An 18,362-nucleotide genomic window follows, 5' to 3' on the forward strand; every position below is an offset into this window, starting at 1 on the left:
CGGGGTGGATCCCTGAGATGAATAAAATATGGTTTGGTGTGCAAAGCTATATGGTATGAAGGGAATTGGAAAAAGATTAAAAAGAATGTGAAAGAAAAATAAAGAAAAAATAATAAAAATATATTTGAAATCAAAAATGAAAGATGGGGGAAATAAATAAAAATAATGGAGTTGGAAATCAAACGGAGGAGAGATGATGATGTGTTTTTTTTTTTTTTTAATATAATATAATAAAAAGAGATATATATATATATATATAATAAAGAAAGTGGGGAACAAGAGTGTAATGAAAAGAAAAAGTATATGTTGCATCGTGGGTCACATGGGTTGACAAGTGGACTGGTGTTGGTTCTGTTTTAAGAAAAAGAAAGATAAAATAAAATAAAATAAAAAGAAAGTGGGGTGTAGTGATGGTGGTGTGCATGTGTTTTAAGCTTTAGCTCCAGGCTCTCCTTTTCTCCCTCACGAGAGAGAGAGAACTTATGATTATAAATTGCTATTGCTAGTGGTAGGGCTCACCAGCACTATTCACTTCAGAATGGTGGAATGATGATATTTTATGGGTAATGGTCAATGTGATTTGGAGTGGGCTTGTAAATCTAGTGAGCTTGAGAGATTTCGGGTGTTGGCGGCAACAGAAAGCGGGGCTTCTTCGCAGGATGAGGACTCGAGACCTCCTCGTCGCGGAATCCCGGCGAGAACTCCGGCAAGGCAGGGAGGTGCAAATCGAAAGCACTGTGGCTGACGATGGAAAGCATTTGTGGCAGATGGAGCACTCGTGCGTCCTTCCGTCGGTGGTGATGGCGGTGGCTGTGGTGGTGCCGGTACCGGTGGAGGGGGTTGACTGGTCGTCGGTTCCTCCGGCTTGCTTCCGGTGACTGGCCTTGTGACCGCCTAGGGCTTGGTAGGAACCGAAGGCCTTGTCGCATACACGACATTGTAGACGGGTTTTGAAAACGAAGAGGTTGCTGCGGTGGGTGAGTTGAGAGCTTCGAGAGCCATTACAACTTAGTGAAGGTATGTGTAGAAAATAAGCGGAATAGGTTGAGGTCCGGCGGGCGGCTAAGGTGAGGTTGCCGCCCGCCGGGGAAGCGAAAATATTAGGTTCTAAACCTGCTCTGATACCATGTAGAAATTTAATGTATAAAGAAAAATAGAGAATTGTATAGATATTGATTGTATTATTGATTGATTGAATGTTTTTTATTACAAATGGTGAGGGGCTCCTTATATAGGAGATGTAGTGGAGTAGGTGGTAGTAGGTGGTAGTGGTAGGTGTGTAGTAGGTGGTGGTAGGTGGTGGTAGGTGTAGTAGGTGGATTATCTGATTTTTTGGGGAAGAGAAAAAGAATGCAAGTTTTAATATTTTTTTTTTTGAAAATTTGTGAGAGAGATTAAGAGGGAGAGATTATGAAATATTTTTGTTATTAAATAAATAAATCAGTCAATAGTTTTTTTTAATCTATTTTGTAAATTAAAAATTAATAATTTTGAAAAATTGATTAATTTTTCCCATTAAGTGATTTAAAATTTTGATAGATATACATAGAAAAAAAATACATAATTATATTATTGAATCATAATTCAAATTTAGATGTTATATCTTTTTGAGATTTATAGCTAAATTCTTGTCTTTTTATTTTTTATTTTTTATTGTAACCATAGTGTATGGGAGAAATTGAAAAGGGTGTTGCAATAATTATGAGAGAAGTCAAAAGGCATTGTCGGTTGGGAGATGTCAATAAATGCTGAGGTTGGGTTGGGAGAAGTCAATAAATGCTGAAGTTTTTTTTTTAAATAAAAAAATTAGAAAATTAGGATTAGGAAATTGGAGCTCCCACAGACCTTGGGGTTAAAAACCCCCATTTGCTTAATATATAGTAAGTATAGATTATATTAATATTTAATATTTTGATAATAATCATACGTGTTGGACTTTTCAAGAATTTTTTTTATACTTGTTTTTAATGCATTAAAGTGTTATTATGAAGGATAATAATCATATGTGTTGAGATTTTTCAAGGAATTCATGTGTTGGATTTTAAAGAATTTTTTTTATGCTTGCTCTTAATGTATTAAAGTGTTATTATGAGGGTAAGACTTGGGAGTTGGGAGAAGTTAATAAATGCTAAGTTTTTGTTTTTTTAAATAAAAAAAATCAGAAAATTTAGATTGTGAGATTGAAACTCCCACAATACTTAGGGTTAAAAATCCTTTTTTGCGTAATATATAGTATAAATTATAAATATATTCTTTAAAATTTGATTAAAATCGTCTTTATAGTTTTAAAAATTACATTTTATCCTTTAAAATTTTTAATTTCATGATTAAATCGCTCATTTTATTAATAAATCATTAAATCAATTAATAATTTTTAGTAATATTAGAAATATGTTTCAATTAATAATTTAAATAATTTTATTATTATATAGGAGAACAATTATGAATTTCATTTTTTTAGTTAACTTTGTGAAATAAAAAATTCTAACAACGGGGTATTTATAATTTTCTAAATTACAAAGAGTAATCTATATTTTAAACAAATTTCAGGAGATGTATTTAAAATTTACCCTTGGATAAATTATTGACCTTTTAAAATTTAAAAATATACAACAAATTTATAATTTTAATCTAATTATAATAATTTTATTGTTACTAAAGTTAAATAGATTAAAATATATATATATATATATATATAATACAAATGATAACATTATTATTTTTATTTATACAACTAAGGAATTTATAACTCCCTTCGTCCCAAAATATTATTCCCTTATTCCATTTTTTATTGTCTCAAAATATTAGTCATTTTTTCAAAAACCGAGAACTAAAATAATATAAATTTCCTATTCTACCATTATTTTAAATTCATTAATAATAAAAAGTACAATTATGATAATTCATATTTTCTAAAAAACTTATTATTAAAGAGTAGTTTTGAAAATCAATTTTTTTAAAAGTGCAACAATTGTACTATTAAAAAAAATAAGTTAGATTCTCTAAAAGAGACTATTATTTTGAGACAAATGGAATAATAAATTGATCAAATATTATATTAATTAAAATCAATCTTAAAGGAGCTCAGTGTAGTTATATTAAATTCGTGGAGCTTACTGTTGTTTCTTCAATCATCAAGGAAGGTCAGTGTAACTTAACCCAAAAGTTATACATTTTTTTTTGTACTCAAGATGTATAATTTTTTTTGAAGTTTCTTAACATGTATTTTAAAATTTTAAAATATTTTATTAATATATAGTATTTAGAAAAATTCTATAATATACATCACTTTTAAGATGTGTATCATATGTTTTTTTATGATGTATGTAATATTTAATTATAAATTATTATGATATTAGTTATTACTTAGTTATCATTCATTATGATATTAGTTATGACTCATTGTGATATTAGTTATAATATTATTTTAGTTATAATTCAAAATATTATTAGTTATATCTTAATGTGTGTGGTTAGGATTCATTTTTGTAAATATTTATGATTATCAACCCCACAAATATCATAACTTGCATATACAAACTTTTTTCTTGAGAAACATATTAAAAACTTAAATGACATTTTGCATAAAAATGAGGGTAACAATAAATATGTAATATTTAAAAATTATTAAATTTTTAAAGATTATTATGTCAACATGTGTTTTAAAGATACTTGACAATATTTATTAGCTATATTTTTTTAATAAAATATAAATACACCTTAAAAATATAAATTATAAATATACTTTTTAAAATTTGTTTAAAATATGAATTAGAATAATATTATATATACCAATTGATATATCAATTAGTGTACAAACAAATTATGTGATATAATTTTAAAGATTTTGAATATTTGTAATTTGTATAATGAGTAGAGTCAATAATAATATCATAACATATATTAATACACTAATTGGTACATATAATACCACCGATATGAATTATCTCATATAGTTCTAAAAATTATATTTTACTCTTTCAACTTTTTATTCGAATAATAAATAATTAATAAATTATCAAATCAATTAATAATTATTAATGATATCATAAATATATTTTAATTGATTATTTATATAATTTATATTAATTAAAAAATTATGACAGGGAGTATGTGTAATTTTTAAAATTATAACAAACAATTTGTATTAAAATAAATCTATAGTTTACTATTAACAAATTTTAAAATAAATAAATACTTTCAATTTTTAAACTAAATTTAAAAACAAACGTATATTAACGGTAATGAGAGGATGGTAGAAAGGAAGAGTACATGTCTCGTTTAATACAACGCGCCACAGCGTAGTATCTATTCCCAGACGCGCACGTCTCTCCCTTGTTTTGTTTTCACCCCCCCCCCCCTCCTTTTTTTCTTTTTCTTTTTTTTTTTTTTTTGTGTTTTGATAAATTACATATACCTCCTTTAAAATTTAGCTAAATTACAAATATTTTTTGAGGTTTCGGAAATTATAGATATCCCTCTGAGGTTTATATTTTCATAACAAATTGTCCTCTGAGGTTTATATTTTCATAACAATTTACCTCCTAATTTATTATGCAAATAGTACCTTCATGGGGGTATCTGTAATTTTTCAAACCTCAAAGAGTATCTGTAATTTCTCAAACCTCAGAAAGTATCTGTAATTTCTCAAACCTCAGGAGGTATTTGTAATTTTACCAAACCTCGAGGGGTATATGTAATTTGTCCTTTTTTTTTTAAAATAGAATTTTTTTTAACTAAAATAATTACAAAGAGTTAAAATAAAATTTTTAATTTGATAACATCTAAATCATAATTATTTAATTTTTTTTATCTCTCACAATGAATAATCCAAATTATTTTAAAAATTATTAAAATTATATTTTGTGAAAAAAAATGCTTGGAATCTTTTTTTTTTTTTTTTTTTTTTTTTTTTTTTTTTTTTAAAATCCTCACAATCTCTTTTAAATCTTAATCATTAATATATGTGTGGAATAGTGTAAGGCCTATACTAATGATTGAAATCTAAAAAGATTATGGAGATCTAAAAAACAAAACATTTCTCGATCATTTTTGTTTTGTGGACCCTCTGTCATTAGTGAAGACAACAAACGAAGCTCGCGGGAATTCTCTCAGGTCCGAAGGCATTTTACAATTCCCAACCCTCCCCCCTTCCCAATCCTATCCTAGATCAGCTCAAATCCCTCTCTCCTCAACTCGCCTTCCTTGCAACCGAAGCAAAAGCGATTCCTCCCCCCAACTCTAGATAGAGAAAGCATCCACGCATACACATGTTTGATAACATAATTTTTTTAAAATTAAATATTAAATAATAATTAATTAAATCTATTTAATCATCATAATTGATATTATTTAAAAATTTAAATATTTTTTAAAATATAGATTAAAATTTAAAAAAAATATAAATCATATAAAACTTATTTAATTCTAACTAAATTTATAAATATTAAATATAAATATTAATATATACTATTATAAACTCACTACTACCACTATCACCAATACCACCATGTCACAGCCATTAGCACCGTTATCACTACCACCACAATAACTACCACAATCATGTCACTACTGCTATTACTATTATCACCATCATTACTACTGTTATCACTACCACCACTACTATGCCACTACTGCCACCATCATGTCATTGTCACCACTACCACTGTTATAATTCTCATCACCATTGTCATTATTGTCATGTATATCACCATCATTTTACTACTACTATCATTGTTTCCACCACCACTGCTACCACCACTCTGCCACTCCACCACCACCACCACCACCACCATCACCATCACAATTTAAAAATTAAAACATACAATTTAAAAATAATAAATTTTAAATTTTATCTTACACATATCAAATAACTTATTTTTAATTTAACACTTAAGTTTTTATCAAGCAGCTTTTCAACTTAAAAAATTCAGTATTCAATTTTTAATACTTAATTTTTAGTCTTCACTTTTCAACTTTAACACCTTATTGTACCAATACAGTTAGAAGTTAATTTTTTTAGTCACATTATCTCTATTTTTATATATAATTTTTAAAAAAATTAAAAAAAAATCAACTTTTAACTTATTTTTTAAAATATGACAACATAAAAAAAATAATTTATTAACTTTTTATATCATATCCCTTCTTTATTTTTTTTTTAAATTTTTTGAAAAATTGCAAATTACACTAACAGTCCCTATAGCTTAGGACTCGTGTCACTTTGGTTCCTGACTTTTCAATTGTGACACATTTGATCATGAATTTTGAATCTTGTTTCAAATAAAGACAATTGAAGATATCATTGTTTAATTTTAAGGGCAAAATCGTCAATTTAATAAAATATAAACTATTTTGACAAAAATAAATGTTAAAAAAATATTTTTAATTTTTTTAAAATTATTTTTATCTACCAATGATAAAATTATGTAAAATTGATAAAAATTAATAAAAATTACATGATTAATTTTTAAAAATTAATTTTACATGATTATCATACAAACATATAATAAAAATTATCTGGTTAAAAAAATAAATAAATATCTAAAAGATTTATCAATTTTACATAATTTTATTTTTAGTGGATAGAAATAATTTTTAAAAATTTAAAAATATTTGTTTGACATTTACTTTTGTCAAATTAGTTTATATTTTATCAAATTAACGATTTTACTCTTGAAAAATTTAATGATATCTTCAATTATCCTTATTTGAAACAAAATTCAAAGTTTAAGGTCAAATATTTCACAATTAAAAAATCAAGAACCAAAGTAATACAAGTTCTAAACTATAAGAACTGTTAGTGTAATTTATCAAAATAACTAAAAAAAACTAATAAAATAATCCCCCACTTTCCAAAACAAGACATACATGCATATATCTATAATAAACATAGAGAGAGAAACACACGTATATATATATATATATCCTTTATAGGCATACATGCATATACATATAATAAACTTAGAGAGAGAAAAACACACACATACATATGAATAATGCTTGGGACCCCCTTTTGGGGGTCACCCCTCACCCCTTTGCCACGTGGCAGGGGGTGATTGGTGGAGTAGGAAAAAAAAGAAAAAGAAAAAGAAAAAGTAATCAATGAGAGAGAGGGGTCAAAGGGGGTGGGGAGAAAAGGGGATGAATCATTACTCAATAAATATATATATATATATATAGAGAGAGAGAGAGAGAGAGAAACTTTAGTTTTTGCCTTTATACCTGACTTGCATCAATTATCTGTTGTTGGTTGTTAATTGCTCAGAGTCTCTGTTCTGGGAGGGGGTGCTTCTGTGGCTTCGTCATTTCGATGCGCGTGTCTCGTGTTGTTGTCCGTTGATCTCTTTCTCTCTCTAGGCGGCGCACCAATCTCCGCCGTCAACGTGTCCCTCCTTCTGTTATGAAGTTCGGCGGTGTTTCTTTCCTCCTCTTCTCTTCTTCATCTTCATCTTCATCTTCATCGTCGTATTTGTATTCATGGAATTCTCTTTTTCTTCTACCAGGTGAAATCATCGTCAATCACATTCTTCGAATGTTCAAATTTTCGAATTTACTTTGAATTTTTATTTGTTTACAATTGGTGTCAATTTTGTGGTAATGGGTTTAATTGAACAGTGGTTTGTGGTGGTTTGAATTTGAAGTTGGGCTTTAATTTCAATGGCGGAAGTCAACCATCGCCGATATCTATTTCCTTTAACCAGCTTGCAAATTGGGTAAGATTCTTCTTCGTCATTTATCAATTTCTTTCTTTGCTTCTTGTTTTACACATTAATTTTTATTATGTTTTACATTTTTAAGTTTAATTTTTCTTTAACTGTTTAAAAATCTTTTTTAATTTTTTATTTTTTGGGGGTGGGGGGGGGGGGAATGATGATCAATTCTTAGAATTTGGAGATTGATTTTGTGATTGATAATGATAACATCCAACTCAGAACCAATTGGCAATGAGTGAAGGGGCTTTCGAGTATATTAATCAAGCTTGGGTTGGGTGGCTTATTAATGAATTATATTGAGAGTTTCTTTGTTAGTATGTTTAGGTTAGATTGAACTGAATTTATGAGAATTTTAAATTCTACTCGATAGAGATTGTTGATGCTGTATTTTTCTGTAGGTTTTAGCTAATGTTAATAAATTCACTAGCTCATAACAGTTCATGGAACCAGACGGAAAATTTATAAATTTTAGGGAAAATTACAAAAAAAAAAAAAAAAGAGAGAGGAAAAAAACTGGGTTTGACCTTGTAACAAAACAGTTTTTAATTTTGTCAATTTAAAAACTAAACTTTTTATTTGTTTTCAATCTATTGGATTTATTCCGTTAAGTAAAACTATCGTAAAAATTGTATTTTAATCATTAAACTAACTCAATATAAGTGAACATAAAATGTCTAAAATATCATTTTTCGTTGGGTTGTAAATGTCCAAAATACCCTTTTTCGTTTTGTTTAATGATTGAAATATTATTTTTCTGTCAGTTTTACTTAACAAAAATAAGCAAATGATTTAGATTGAAAATAAATCAAAATATTAGGGTTTAAATTGATAAAACTAACAACTCCATTTGTTTTGTTACAAGGTCAAACCTTTGAGGGTTTTTTCTTTTTTTTTTTTTTTTTTTTTTTTTTGGTGTGGGGTAATTTTCCCTAAATTTATTATCATGAACACTGTTGGCAAATACGTTTTTCCCAATTTAGTGTGTATATGGTTTGATTATAGTCTAGGGTATAAGCATTCCACAAAAAGATTGTGCTACCCTAAAATTAAGCATAATTAATCTTTGCATATGCATTGTTTATTAAGAAAAAAGATTTAATTGAAAATTGCAACCTCTGCAAGGGTTGAAGTGATGGATAATTAGATAGTGAAACTGAAAGTGAGTTAGTATTAAACTATGAAAGCCAGTGATGTTGATGCCAAGGATGTGCTTCAATTTATATGTCACCAAACTGCAACCAGGTGCCTTAAGGGTTCACCTTTTCTTTCCTGAAAAAAAGAAGAGAGGAAGAGATTGATATGAAAAATGTTCTTCAAATTTGTGTAGACTTATTATTATAACCATGAAATCAAGAAGAGAAATAACTGCACTTGAAGTTAGTTAAATGGTTGAGAGGATTGTAAATTAATGTTTGTGATTTGATACTAAAATTGTTTTTCTGCTATGTTTTTCAGGGACTTGCAGTCTTATCTTTCACATCTTAGCCTTTTTCTAGCCCCTGAAAGTAAGAAGTTCTATATCTTGGTGGACAACAGACCATGGCTCAAGGACCTTGGTCCACGGTCTGCACACTTGTGGCAATTGATGGTCACTAAGGTTGCTAGAAACTTCTATAGTCTTGCCATTATATTTTTCTTTTAAGATGGTAGCCTGATAAAATTTATTTCGTTTATGTGTATCTACAGTCTAGGTTATCCCCATTTGCAAACACTAAAGCACGGAAAGAGAGAAAGGAAAAAGGGGAGTCGCTTGATTTGAAGGCTAATCCCAAATCTACAACAAGTAAATCAAAAAAGTTCAGAAGATGGTTCTCAGTGATTGATGCTGCAACATTATCTCGGAAAAGGGCTTTGTTACCTGTAAAGAAGTTGAGGAATTCTTTAACTTTCAATGGCAAGTTGCATAGGACCTTATATGGTTTTATTGTTTTTGAAGTTGCATGGTCTGATGTTCGTGGCATTAATTATTTGAATGAACTTCAGGTATTCTTGTACCTTAATGTTGCATCTTCTATATGCATTGCAATATAGGAGTTGTGCTTAATGATTTTCATCCTACTTGCAGACTGATACATCCCTGGCTATAGAGGCTATATTCATGAAAAGATGGGAATTTGATAGTATAGAACAAGCTGCAAAATGCATATCTTCATGGTTTTCAGGAACACACCATGAACAACTTCTCTTGAAAGGATATTTGGAATCTGCCATAGGTAAACTTTTTCTAGACTTGACTTTAGTTTAATTTGAATCAAGCAGCTCCTTTGGATTATTAAAATCTCTGGACACAGATGTGTGTATTGCTTCAGTGGGGTGTTTGTCACAAAACCTTGCAACGTCTAAATAGACACATGCGTATGGTCTATTTTTTTCTATGCTATGTTCATTATGCATGAGCAGTGCATAGTGTATTCTTGTATCATTTTGCAGCTGTGCATGTTGAAGAATCAAATAATAATGTCATCGTGTTGCTCACAATGCAAAGAATACAATTTTTTCATCATTATAGAAGGTAGGGAAGGCAAAGCCTTTTGTCTCCTAATGTACCAAAGCATAACAAATTTCATTTCATCCTAGTTAAAATCTTAAAAAATGTCAGAGAATATTATGGACACAATTAACTTATGCATTACCTGTTATAAATGTTGAAAGAATAACGTCATATTGAAAATAATTTAGTGTTGCAATTTTTTTAAGGAATCATAAGGCATGAAGAATCTTGGATTAAAGGTTCATCACAAATTTGAATAGGGACATGTTGTCAACAATTGTGTATGTCAGAGGTCATCTCTAACTGCTCAACTGGGGTGCTTCTGTTTGTAGCAATTGTAGCTGTACTAAAGTAGTCAACTATCGAGAAACTTATAATTTATAATTCTGATAAAGCCCCATATAGTTGCTTTATGAATGAGATGTAGACACTAAGACCTACCCAAAAAAAAAAAAGATGTAGACACTAAGATCTGGGTGTGCCTGATGAGTGTTCTATATCTTAAGGGCAGTTGTCAGGTAGGTTAAGCCTGATGGTTTGTATTGAGTTGAACATCAAGGTATAAGCAGTAAGTCTCAAGTGAATTCTATAAACAACATTTCTTTCGGTCTTTTACTTTATCTTCTGATATATTAAGCAAACTAGAGTACCGATGCATTATAATATATGGCTTAAGGTTATGTGGTTAACTAATGGTTCTGTGGTGGCCTTACACAATAAAAACAATATGGACCAGTATTTTTTAAGGCATGAGGTTTATGCCCTGAAGATAGCTCCAGTAGCTTTTAAGTGAACTTTTTAGGACCATGAGTTTGAGCCTCAAGGTGAGGTATAATCTCTTACTTTAAGCTGTACTCAAGGCATATGCCTCCTAAAGATAGGTTAATATTTAGATTATTAACTTAGGAATATTTTCCATTTTCTTCTTAATTTCTCAGCAACACTGTCTTTTCTGTACAAATAATTCAGGGTTGTCAAAACTCCTTTTCCCACCTTTGTCATTAGCCATTATAGTTTTTTTTACAATTGATGTTGAAGGTTTAAGTAGCATTATTGTGTTTTCTGGCCTCTTTTTATTTTTTTTAAAAAGACAATCAATACAGACTGGTTTTAGAGTCTCCTTTGTCCAATTGGCTAACCTGTAGGTTTGATCCACATATGTATGTGACATGATGACATCATGACCCAAGCACTACATTTTTTTTGGATGTGGACTGAGGAGAAACGTTATTTAATTCCTGATTGTTTTGTAACTTATTACAGGAGATGTGTTCTATGATGCTCAGGAAAATTTTCCAAAAGCCAGCAGTTTCGATGAAAATATCTGCAATGATGATGTGTGTGCTGGGGATCAATCTCCTTGCTATCTTGATAGCAGATTTTATTTGTATTCTGCAAACATGGAAAATGGATCAAGCACACCACACACACCGCACACACCACCTCCTCCTGACGGGCCTTATAAGAGAAGAAAAGTTATGAAGTCCACTAGTTCTGGATTTGATGTTGATATATATCCTGAAGAAACACATGGTGAGACTGTTGATTCACCATTGCATTCTCAGAACTCTTATGTGAGTGATTGTGAAGATGCGGTTGAAGCTACCCAGTACAAGGATGCTTTGATACTGTTTCGGTTTGATGATCGTGACCTCCCATTTACATTGAAGGAAATAATTATGTCTGATTTGAGGATACTTACTTTATTGGAATCTGGTCTTCCATCGTGGGTTATTTTCCTTCAATCATACCCAGTTTTTTGCCATATTTATCGTCCATGGATGTGCCCACTGGCAAGAACTTTGTATGTGCTGATTTCTTTTGTAACTGTACTTATTGGATTTTATGATTTATACAAAAATGTCCCAGTCCTCAAGGCTACTGCATCTCGCTTGTGTGGTCCTCTTCTTGATTGGATAGAAACTTGGGAGATGGTATCGAGGATCAAGTACTTGGGGACAATGTTATTTCTACACAACTTCGAGAAGGCTGTTAAGTGGTTCCTGATGTTCACACGCACCTTCCGGTCCTTTATTTCAATGCTCACACAGCCAATGGCAGGACCACTTGTGGAGTGCTTGGATTTTGCCCTTCCTTTTTGGAGTATGTGTATAGAAATAGTGGAGGGCCTCTGTTCAGCCATTTGGTTTGTGTTGGATTCTTCATTCAGTCTGGTAGAGAACATTGTTGAGATTGTATTGTTGCCAGTGTGGTTCATCCTATCATCTACTTGGACCGTTGGTAGGCTAATAAACTGATAATAAATATGCATTTGTGTGAGTTATTTTAATGTGGCAGCTATCCAATTTATGAAAACTATTAACACTTTGCTTGCTTCTGCCTGACTGTAGCAATGTCCATAATATACCCTGTATTCTGGATCCTCAGTGAGATACTCTTTGCTCCTGTTCGTGTGGTTGTTGCAGTGGCCAGTTTCTTGACCTTCATCTTTACTTGCACACATGATTTTCTTCGAGACATATGGCATTTTATAAGTAGCGTAGTCAAGTTAGCTTCAAATGCAGAGGCGACAGTGAGCTCGTATGAGGTTTCTGTGTGGCGTTCACTTTGGAGTGACCTTTTCTCCCAGGTTGTATATCCTTATATAATTGTATGTGGTACCAAATATTATATAGTCAAATAATTATTCTGCTCAAATTTTTTTTTTGGCTGCAGATTTTTCGTGCTGTACGGAGTATTTTAAATGGTTTTGTTGCCTTCTTCACAGCTTGCAATAGACACCGCCTTAGGTATGGCTTTGCTTTAACTTCTGATGGATGTCATTTATTGGTTTGTCTTTTCCTTCTCTCTATAAATGGCTTCAGTCCACCAAAAATTATTCTGGTGACCTTTAAGGCCCTTTTATCTCAGCCAACTACTTTTTCAGCATTGACTTTTCTGTGCGGATATTATTTCAAATAATAATATCTGAAATAATTTCCTCACAGAATTCAGATTTTTATCTCCTTTATGCACTTTTATCAGGGTGACATAAATATGTGAACTTCAGATGAGGCTACTGATTCGGATAGGTTTCCTTAGTTAATTGAAAGAGGTGTTCTGTTGATAGGAACTGTAAGTGAATACGTGCTTGAATATGGTTTGAACAATGAGAAGTTAAGAGTTGAGTTTCAATTATTTGGAGTCCCTGATGGGCTGCATGTCTTTAGCATGGTTAGAGAAACAGCATTTTTTACTTGTTTAATCATTCTACCTATTGTAGTATGGTATCGGAATTTTAGTGAGAAAAAGAATGAGGCTTTTGGAAAGGTTCCTATGTCCTATAAATTTCGTACCACCATTGGCTAACTTGTAGGAGATGATCAACTTACAGTCCTGTTACCATAGAAGTCCCTTTGTGAATAATATTCGCAGTCTCCCTTTTATGTATTTTGGAAAAAACGGAAGCTATTATCATGTAGGAAAATGAGATTGACAGATATTTGGACAATAGCAAACAACTAGTTGTATATGGAGAAATTAACAGATTTTCTGCAAATTTGGTAGATTTTGGTTTTGGTAGCTGTTAAGAATTCAGTTTGTGAGTAATGTCCATTGTTATAGATTCTTGCCTGGAGAGAAAACACTAGTGTTGGTGGATCACAGTGATTGGCCTCAAGGAATTTAAAGCCAGTGGATATCAATTAAGAAACTTGGTTGAATGAGATAATTCAAACTTGGAGGTAAAGCATTTTCATGCCTTGTATGCATGTGTTGTGTGTCTTAATAAAGGAGGCACCTGGTGGAATTCAATGTCTCGTGAATTATGAGAGGTTCCAAAGAGCCAGAGGTAAAGCACAGCCACCAGTCAAGACTTGTCAGTAAGCCCATGTAATCTGTGCCTTTAGGGTAAGATGTCCTGTGGTGTATGCCCACTGATTATGGTTTTAGTTGATGAGGTTTTGGTTGTTATGAATATGCTGAGTTAAAACTTGAAAGATGATTCTATGTAGGGCATTACATGAGCAAGGTGAGAACATGATAATTAATTAATAAGCAAGTGTTTAGTGAATCTTAGTGGATGAGAAATAGTTGGAGCAAGTCATTTTTGTTATGTGGTTTGATTAACCACAAAAGATGGTTTTAAAAAACTCATCAGTTGAGTGAGAAGGTGCTTTTTAAGTGTTTTGTAATTCAATGTATGGATATACATATCATGATTTTTGTCTTTGTTGGACCAAGTTCCACCATATTTCCTAAAACCAATTGGTGATTGGAAGGGCTTCAGTTGTGTCTTTTATGGCATTTGACATTGTGCTCTGTGCTCTGTGGCCTATTATGCTCCCTACTTGAACCCATGACATGACAACTTGGCTCTGATATCACTTGTCAGACTAGGTTCCACCATCTTTCCTAAAACCAATGGGTGATAAGAAGGGGTTCACTTATGTCTTGTATGGCATTTGACATCACGCCCGGGGTTCACTTATGTCTTGTATGGCATTTGACATCACGGCCCGCGGGCCTATTTTTAAAGCAGTCACAGGGAGTAGCATTGTTTACCAACAGTCTTTTATTCTTGTGGTCTTTAACTGCAAGCCAAAAGTTCAAAGCATGTCAATGCACAATTCAAAGCACAAAATGTGCAAAGCTTCTTTTGCATTGTGCATTGACTAAAGAACACTGTACTAACATTGTGCATTTATTAAAGCACAAAATTCCTTATTTTGCCTTTGCTTAATTTTGGGAATTTTTCTTAGACAATCATGAAGAATTGAATGTGTGATGATTGTTGACTAATAGACTCCTTTTGGTTCTTAAGTGCAATGTTCTCTCTCATGCTGTACAATTGAAGTATCTGTCACCAAATTGGCTTCAAAGAAGGCAGCTTTAAATTATTGCTGGAGAAGTTAAAAATAACTCTTTTTATGTTGAAGTTTCTTGCAAATTCTTTTTTGTTGAGAGATTTATTATGTATTTGAGGAAGTTTTTCTTCTTTTCAGAAATTTCTTACCGTTGGCAACTCTAAAAAAAATTATATATTAACAACCATTCTCATGCATTGCGCTGACATTTCCTTTTCTGTTATTACCTTGGAAATTACTGCTCATGATTCTTTTTCAGTTCATTTAGTCATGTACCAATCCAATTGGAATTTATTCAATGTTTGCAGCATTTATAATCATTCCCAAGAGATTATCCGAAGGCTGTCTCGCCCAACCCAGGTATTAAGACCTGCAGATTCTAGTCATAGAGGAACACGTGGAACCCAAAATTTGGTGAGTTTTCTATATCTATGCAATTTCATTGTAAGCTCCAATTATGAAATAATATATTTCGGGTACACTTCACCTCAAACATATGCCATCTCCAGGCTCCATAGTAGTTACTAATTTATGGTCTTACAGTTTGAGGATGTCATTGTGATTGCTTTCTCTATCAATTCCTTCTTGTACCAGGAAACTAAATATTTTGATTTGTTCTGTTATTTTTATATATTATAGTATAATTTTATATTTTACTGTTGCTCATTGGTCAGAAAATACTGCTTTTGTATATCCTATGATCTTATTTTAGTAAGAACAACTCGCTTGATCTTTAGCAGCATACGTCATTTCCTTGATAAATAGGGAGAAAAAATCACATTGGTAGGTATCGATTCGTCCCAAACTTTTTCTTTTCCATTTGTGGTTTTTAGGTGGCTGTGGGGTTAGGCCAAAGTTTTAAAAGGTGTCATTGAGGCTTGTTCAAGGTGAGGCTAAGGCAAAATGCATTAAGGTTTCAATTTTTAGGCGATACTTTCCGAAGGCTTGCCAATCACAATTTGAGGTGTGCGCCTTAGGTACACCTTGTATGACTTTTGTGCATAAGCATACTAAGAGTATGCATGTGGAGAGCTTGTCTGGGGTTTAAACTTAGTCTAATACATAATTTAAACATAAAAAAGAACATCTTTCATAATATTTTTTATAGTGGGAAAAATCAGTTAAATGACCAACGAAAGAATAATTCAAAGTTAAGACTCAAGTGAGAAGCTTGATAATTGAAACTAAGCATGTTGATTTCTCCTTTGATGAGAACTCTGCAATGAATGTTCGATGCCTTGAAGAGAAAAGTATTTATATCTTTATATATATATATATATTAACATCTTATGCCTCATCTCGCCTCACGAGGGGTAAATGCCTCGTGTTATGCATTCGTCTTTAGAAACTTTGGGCTAGACAACAGCAGGAGGTACTCCTTGTGTCTTAGGCAAAGGGGATGATGTTGGGGTTGAGGATTCACTAAAGCCTACTGATGCAGGCTGAAGTATACTGTCCTATAATGATGCACTAAAATGGGAATGAAGGGAAGAAGGGAAATTACAGTCCACGCGTAATGGGAAATTTCTTGATATATATATGATATTATTATTATATATATATATATATAGAGAGAGAGAGGGAGGGAGAGAGGTGAGGTGACAATGAAATGGAGTTTTATTAGTTTTTTTTATTATTATTATTACATGCCAAGTATGGTTTTTTGTTTTTGTTATTATTATAATGTTTGGTGGGATAGCGTTGCTTTCTCTAGTAATTTTCCATAGACATTTCAAATTGGTTAAACAACATAAATTTTGCTCCTAAGCTCCACAGCAACTATACTTGTACACAATACAATGACAAAAAATCACCTAGATGAGAAATGGAATTTTTCCACTCATAGATGGATAACCACATAGACATCGGGATACATTTCTCTTGGGGTTGTTTGGGATGACTTAAATAAGTGTACTTTCTGTCTTTTTACGAAAAGATATGCAGAAAAGTAGAGAGGTGAGGTGAAATTGATCCCAAAATGGGCTTATCAAATCTAAACACTCTCTCAAGTTGAGATGACAATTTGAGAGAAACTGAACCCAATTCGGAAATATACCAGCAAGAGCTTTGAGCATCACCATCACTCTTTGCTTCATTATTGTGGAAATGAGGACGTGTCATGCTCGTTTCATTACAAGAATGGCTTGTATGAATAGGTGATGATCAATAATTTAGGAATGTTGTTTTCATGTCCCTTACAGTGCTCGTTCACCATTTAGTGGATGTTTGGTTTGATTATCTATTCAAATAATTGGTCAGTTATGGATTCCAGCTTTCAGTTAATCGTATATTTATACAAGAAATGGGTAACAGTTAGGGTTCTGGAACCTGCGTGAAATGTTGTGTTCTTTTCCTCTGTATTCAAGGGAATTTCTCCCCCCCCCCCCCCCCCCCCCCTCCTCTGTGGCATTTACAAGTAGGTAATCAATATTTCTTGAAAACGGATATATAGCAAGACACTTGGAATCTGTCTTTCGCTGTCAGAGTTTTGTGATTGACAATTGCATACAGTCATTCTTCTAACAGATACATGAAAATAAAGTTGATTTAAATAATGTAGTATGCTAATCTTCTTCTCTATATGTTTATGAATGCGATTTACACCTTGCAATATAGAATTTGCACACAACATATTGTGCTCTGTATTGTGTTTGTCTTTACTTAGGCGCTGTTTGGTTTGGTTAATTTCATGTTTGCAGTCAGAGACAGGTCCACAAGAATTGAAGCCCGATAAAAAGCGGAACTGACACCTGCACGGTGCAAACAAACCTATTTCCAGTGGCAAATACATTCCCTTTGGCATAAGAGAAAACTAAACGTGACCAATACCAATACAGTAGCATGACCCAGAATCTGACTTGTAGATTGTACAGTGATATACAGAAGCAACTCTAGGTAGAGCACCGAATTAACCCCCAATTAGGAAGAGCTTTGTATATGTCTCCTATTCAACTTGTGTTAGTTTGGCTGCAGAAAATTTCTCTCCCGAACGCCTCCTTCCTTTCCAGATGTTCCATCTAGCATTGGTTTTGTTGTATTTAGTTAATTGTCTTGTGTTGTTCTTTAATATGTGTTTTTTTATAATTATTTTTAAGTTCAAATTTTCTTTCATACAGAGAGCATATGTACATGTAGCCAGCTCATGTATAAATTTTTGAATACTCATAAATCTGTTTGTTTGTGGCAATTGTTGAAAACTAGTTGAGGTTAAACTTATGCTGTTTGGATTTTGGATTCTGTTTGGTTGGACTAAGGAAAAGAGGAAGAAAATAATACGGTTTGGTTGGTTACAAGTAGGGATTGAATATATGCATGTATATGTATTAGGTTTTACAAAACTAATTGTAAAAA

General features: G+C 31.8%; 1 protein-coding gene and 1 pseudogene across 2 annotated transcripts; one reads left to right on the forward strand and one right to left on the reverse strand.

The window, feature by feature from the left end:
• Positions 1-252: 252 nt before the first annotated feature.
• Positions 253-5,272, reverse strand: LOC145796121 (uncharacterized; annotated as a pseudogene).
• Positions 5,273-7,155: 1,883 nt separating this feature from the next.
• Positions 7,156-18,223, forward strand: LOC114270623 (G1/S-specific cyclin-E protein). 2 transcript variants are annotated; one of them, XM_028212152.2, is made up of 10 exons: positions 7,156-7,505; positions 7,618-7,715; positions 9,171-9,312; positions 9,402-9,698; positions 9,781-9,928; positions 11,470-12,447; positions 12,558-12,796; positions 12,883-12,956; positions 15,320-15,425; positions 17,711-18,223. In XM_028212152.2, the coding sequence occupies exons 2-10, from the start codon at positions 7,660-7,662 to the stop codon at positions 17,756-17,758; spliced, it is 2,088 nt and encodes a 695-aa protein (XP_028067953.2). In that variant the 5' UTR covers positions 7,156-7,505; positions 7,618-7,659; the 3' UTR covers positions 17,759-18,223. The 2 variants fall into 2 exon arrangements, with proteins under 2 accessions (XP_028067953.2, XP_028067952.2); XM_028212151.2 differs by having other exon boundaries at positions 7,159-7,505; positions 7,644-7,715.
• Positions 18,224-18,362: the final 139 nt, after the last annotated feature.

Source organism: Camellia sinensis, chromosome 7, assembly GCF_055761805.1.
Source record: "Camellia sinensis isolate YWXY chromosome 7, ASM5576180v1, whole genome shotgun sequence".
In the NCBI taxonomy this organism is placed as follows: domain Eukaryota; kingdom Viridiplantae; phylum Streptophyta; class Magnoliopsida; order Ericales; family Theaceae; genus Camellia; species Camellia sinensis.

What these genes read in the sequence shown, in the direction of transcription:
- LOC114270623 (XM_028212151.2), top strand. Translation starts at nt 7,480, where the DNA reads ATGGAATTCTCTTTTTCTTCTACCAG. An exon ending in ATTATTTGAATGAACTTCAG is followed by an intron (nt 9,699 to 9,780) that starts GTATTCTTGTAC and finishes TCCTACTTGCAG; the next exon opens with ACTGATACATCCCTGGCTAT. An exon ending in TGCAATAGACACCGCCTTAG is followed by an intron (nt 12,957 to 15,319) that starts GTATGGCTTTGC and finishes CAATGTTTGCAG; the next exon opens with CATTTATAATCATTCCCAAG.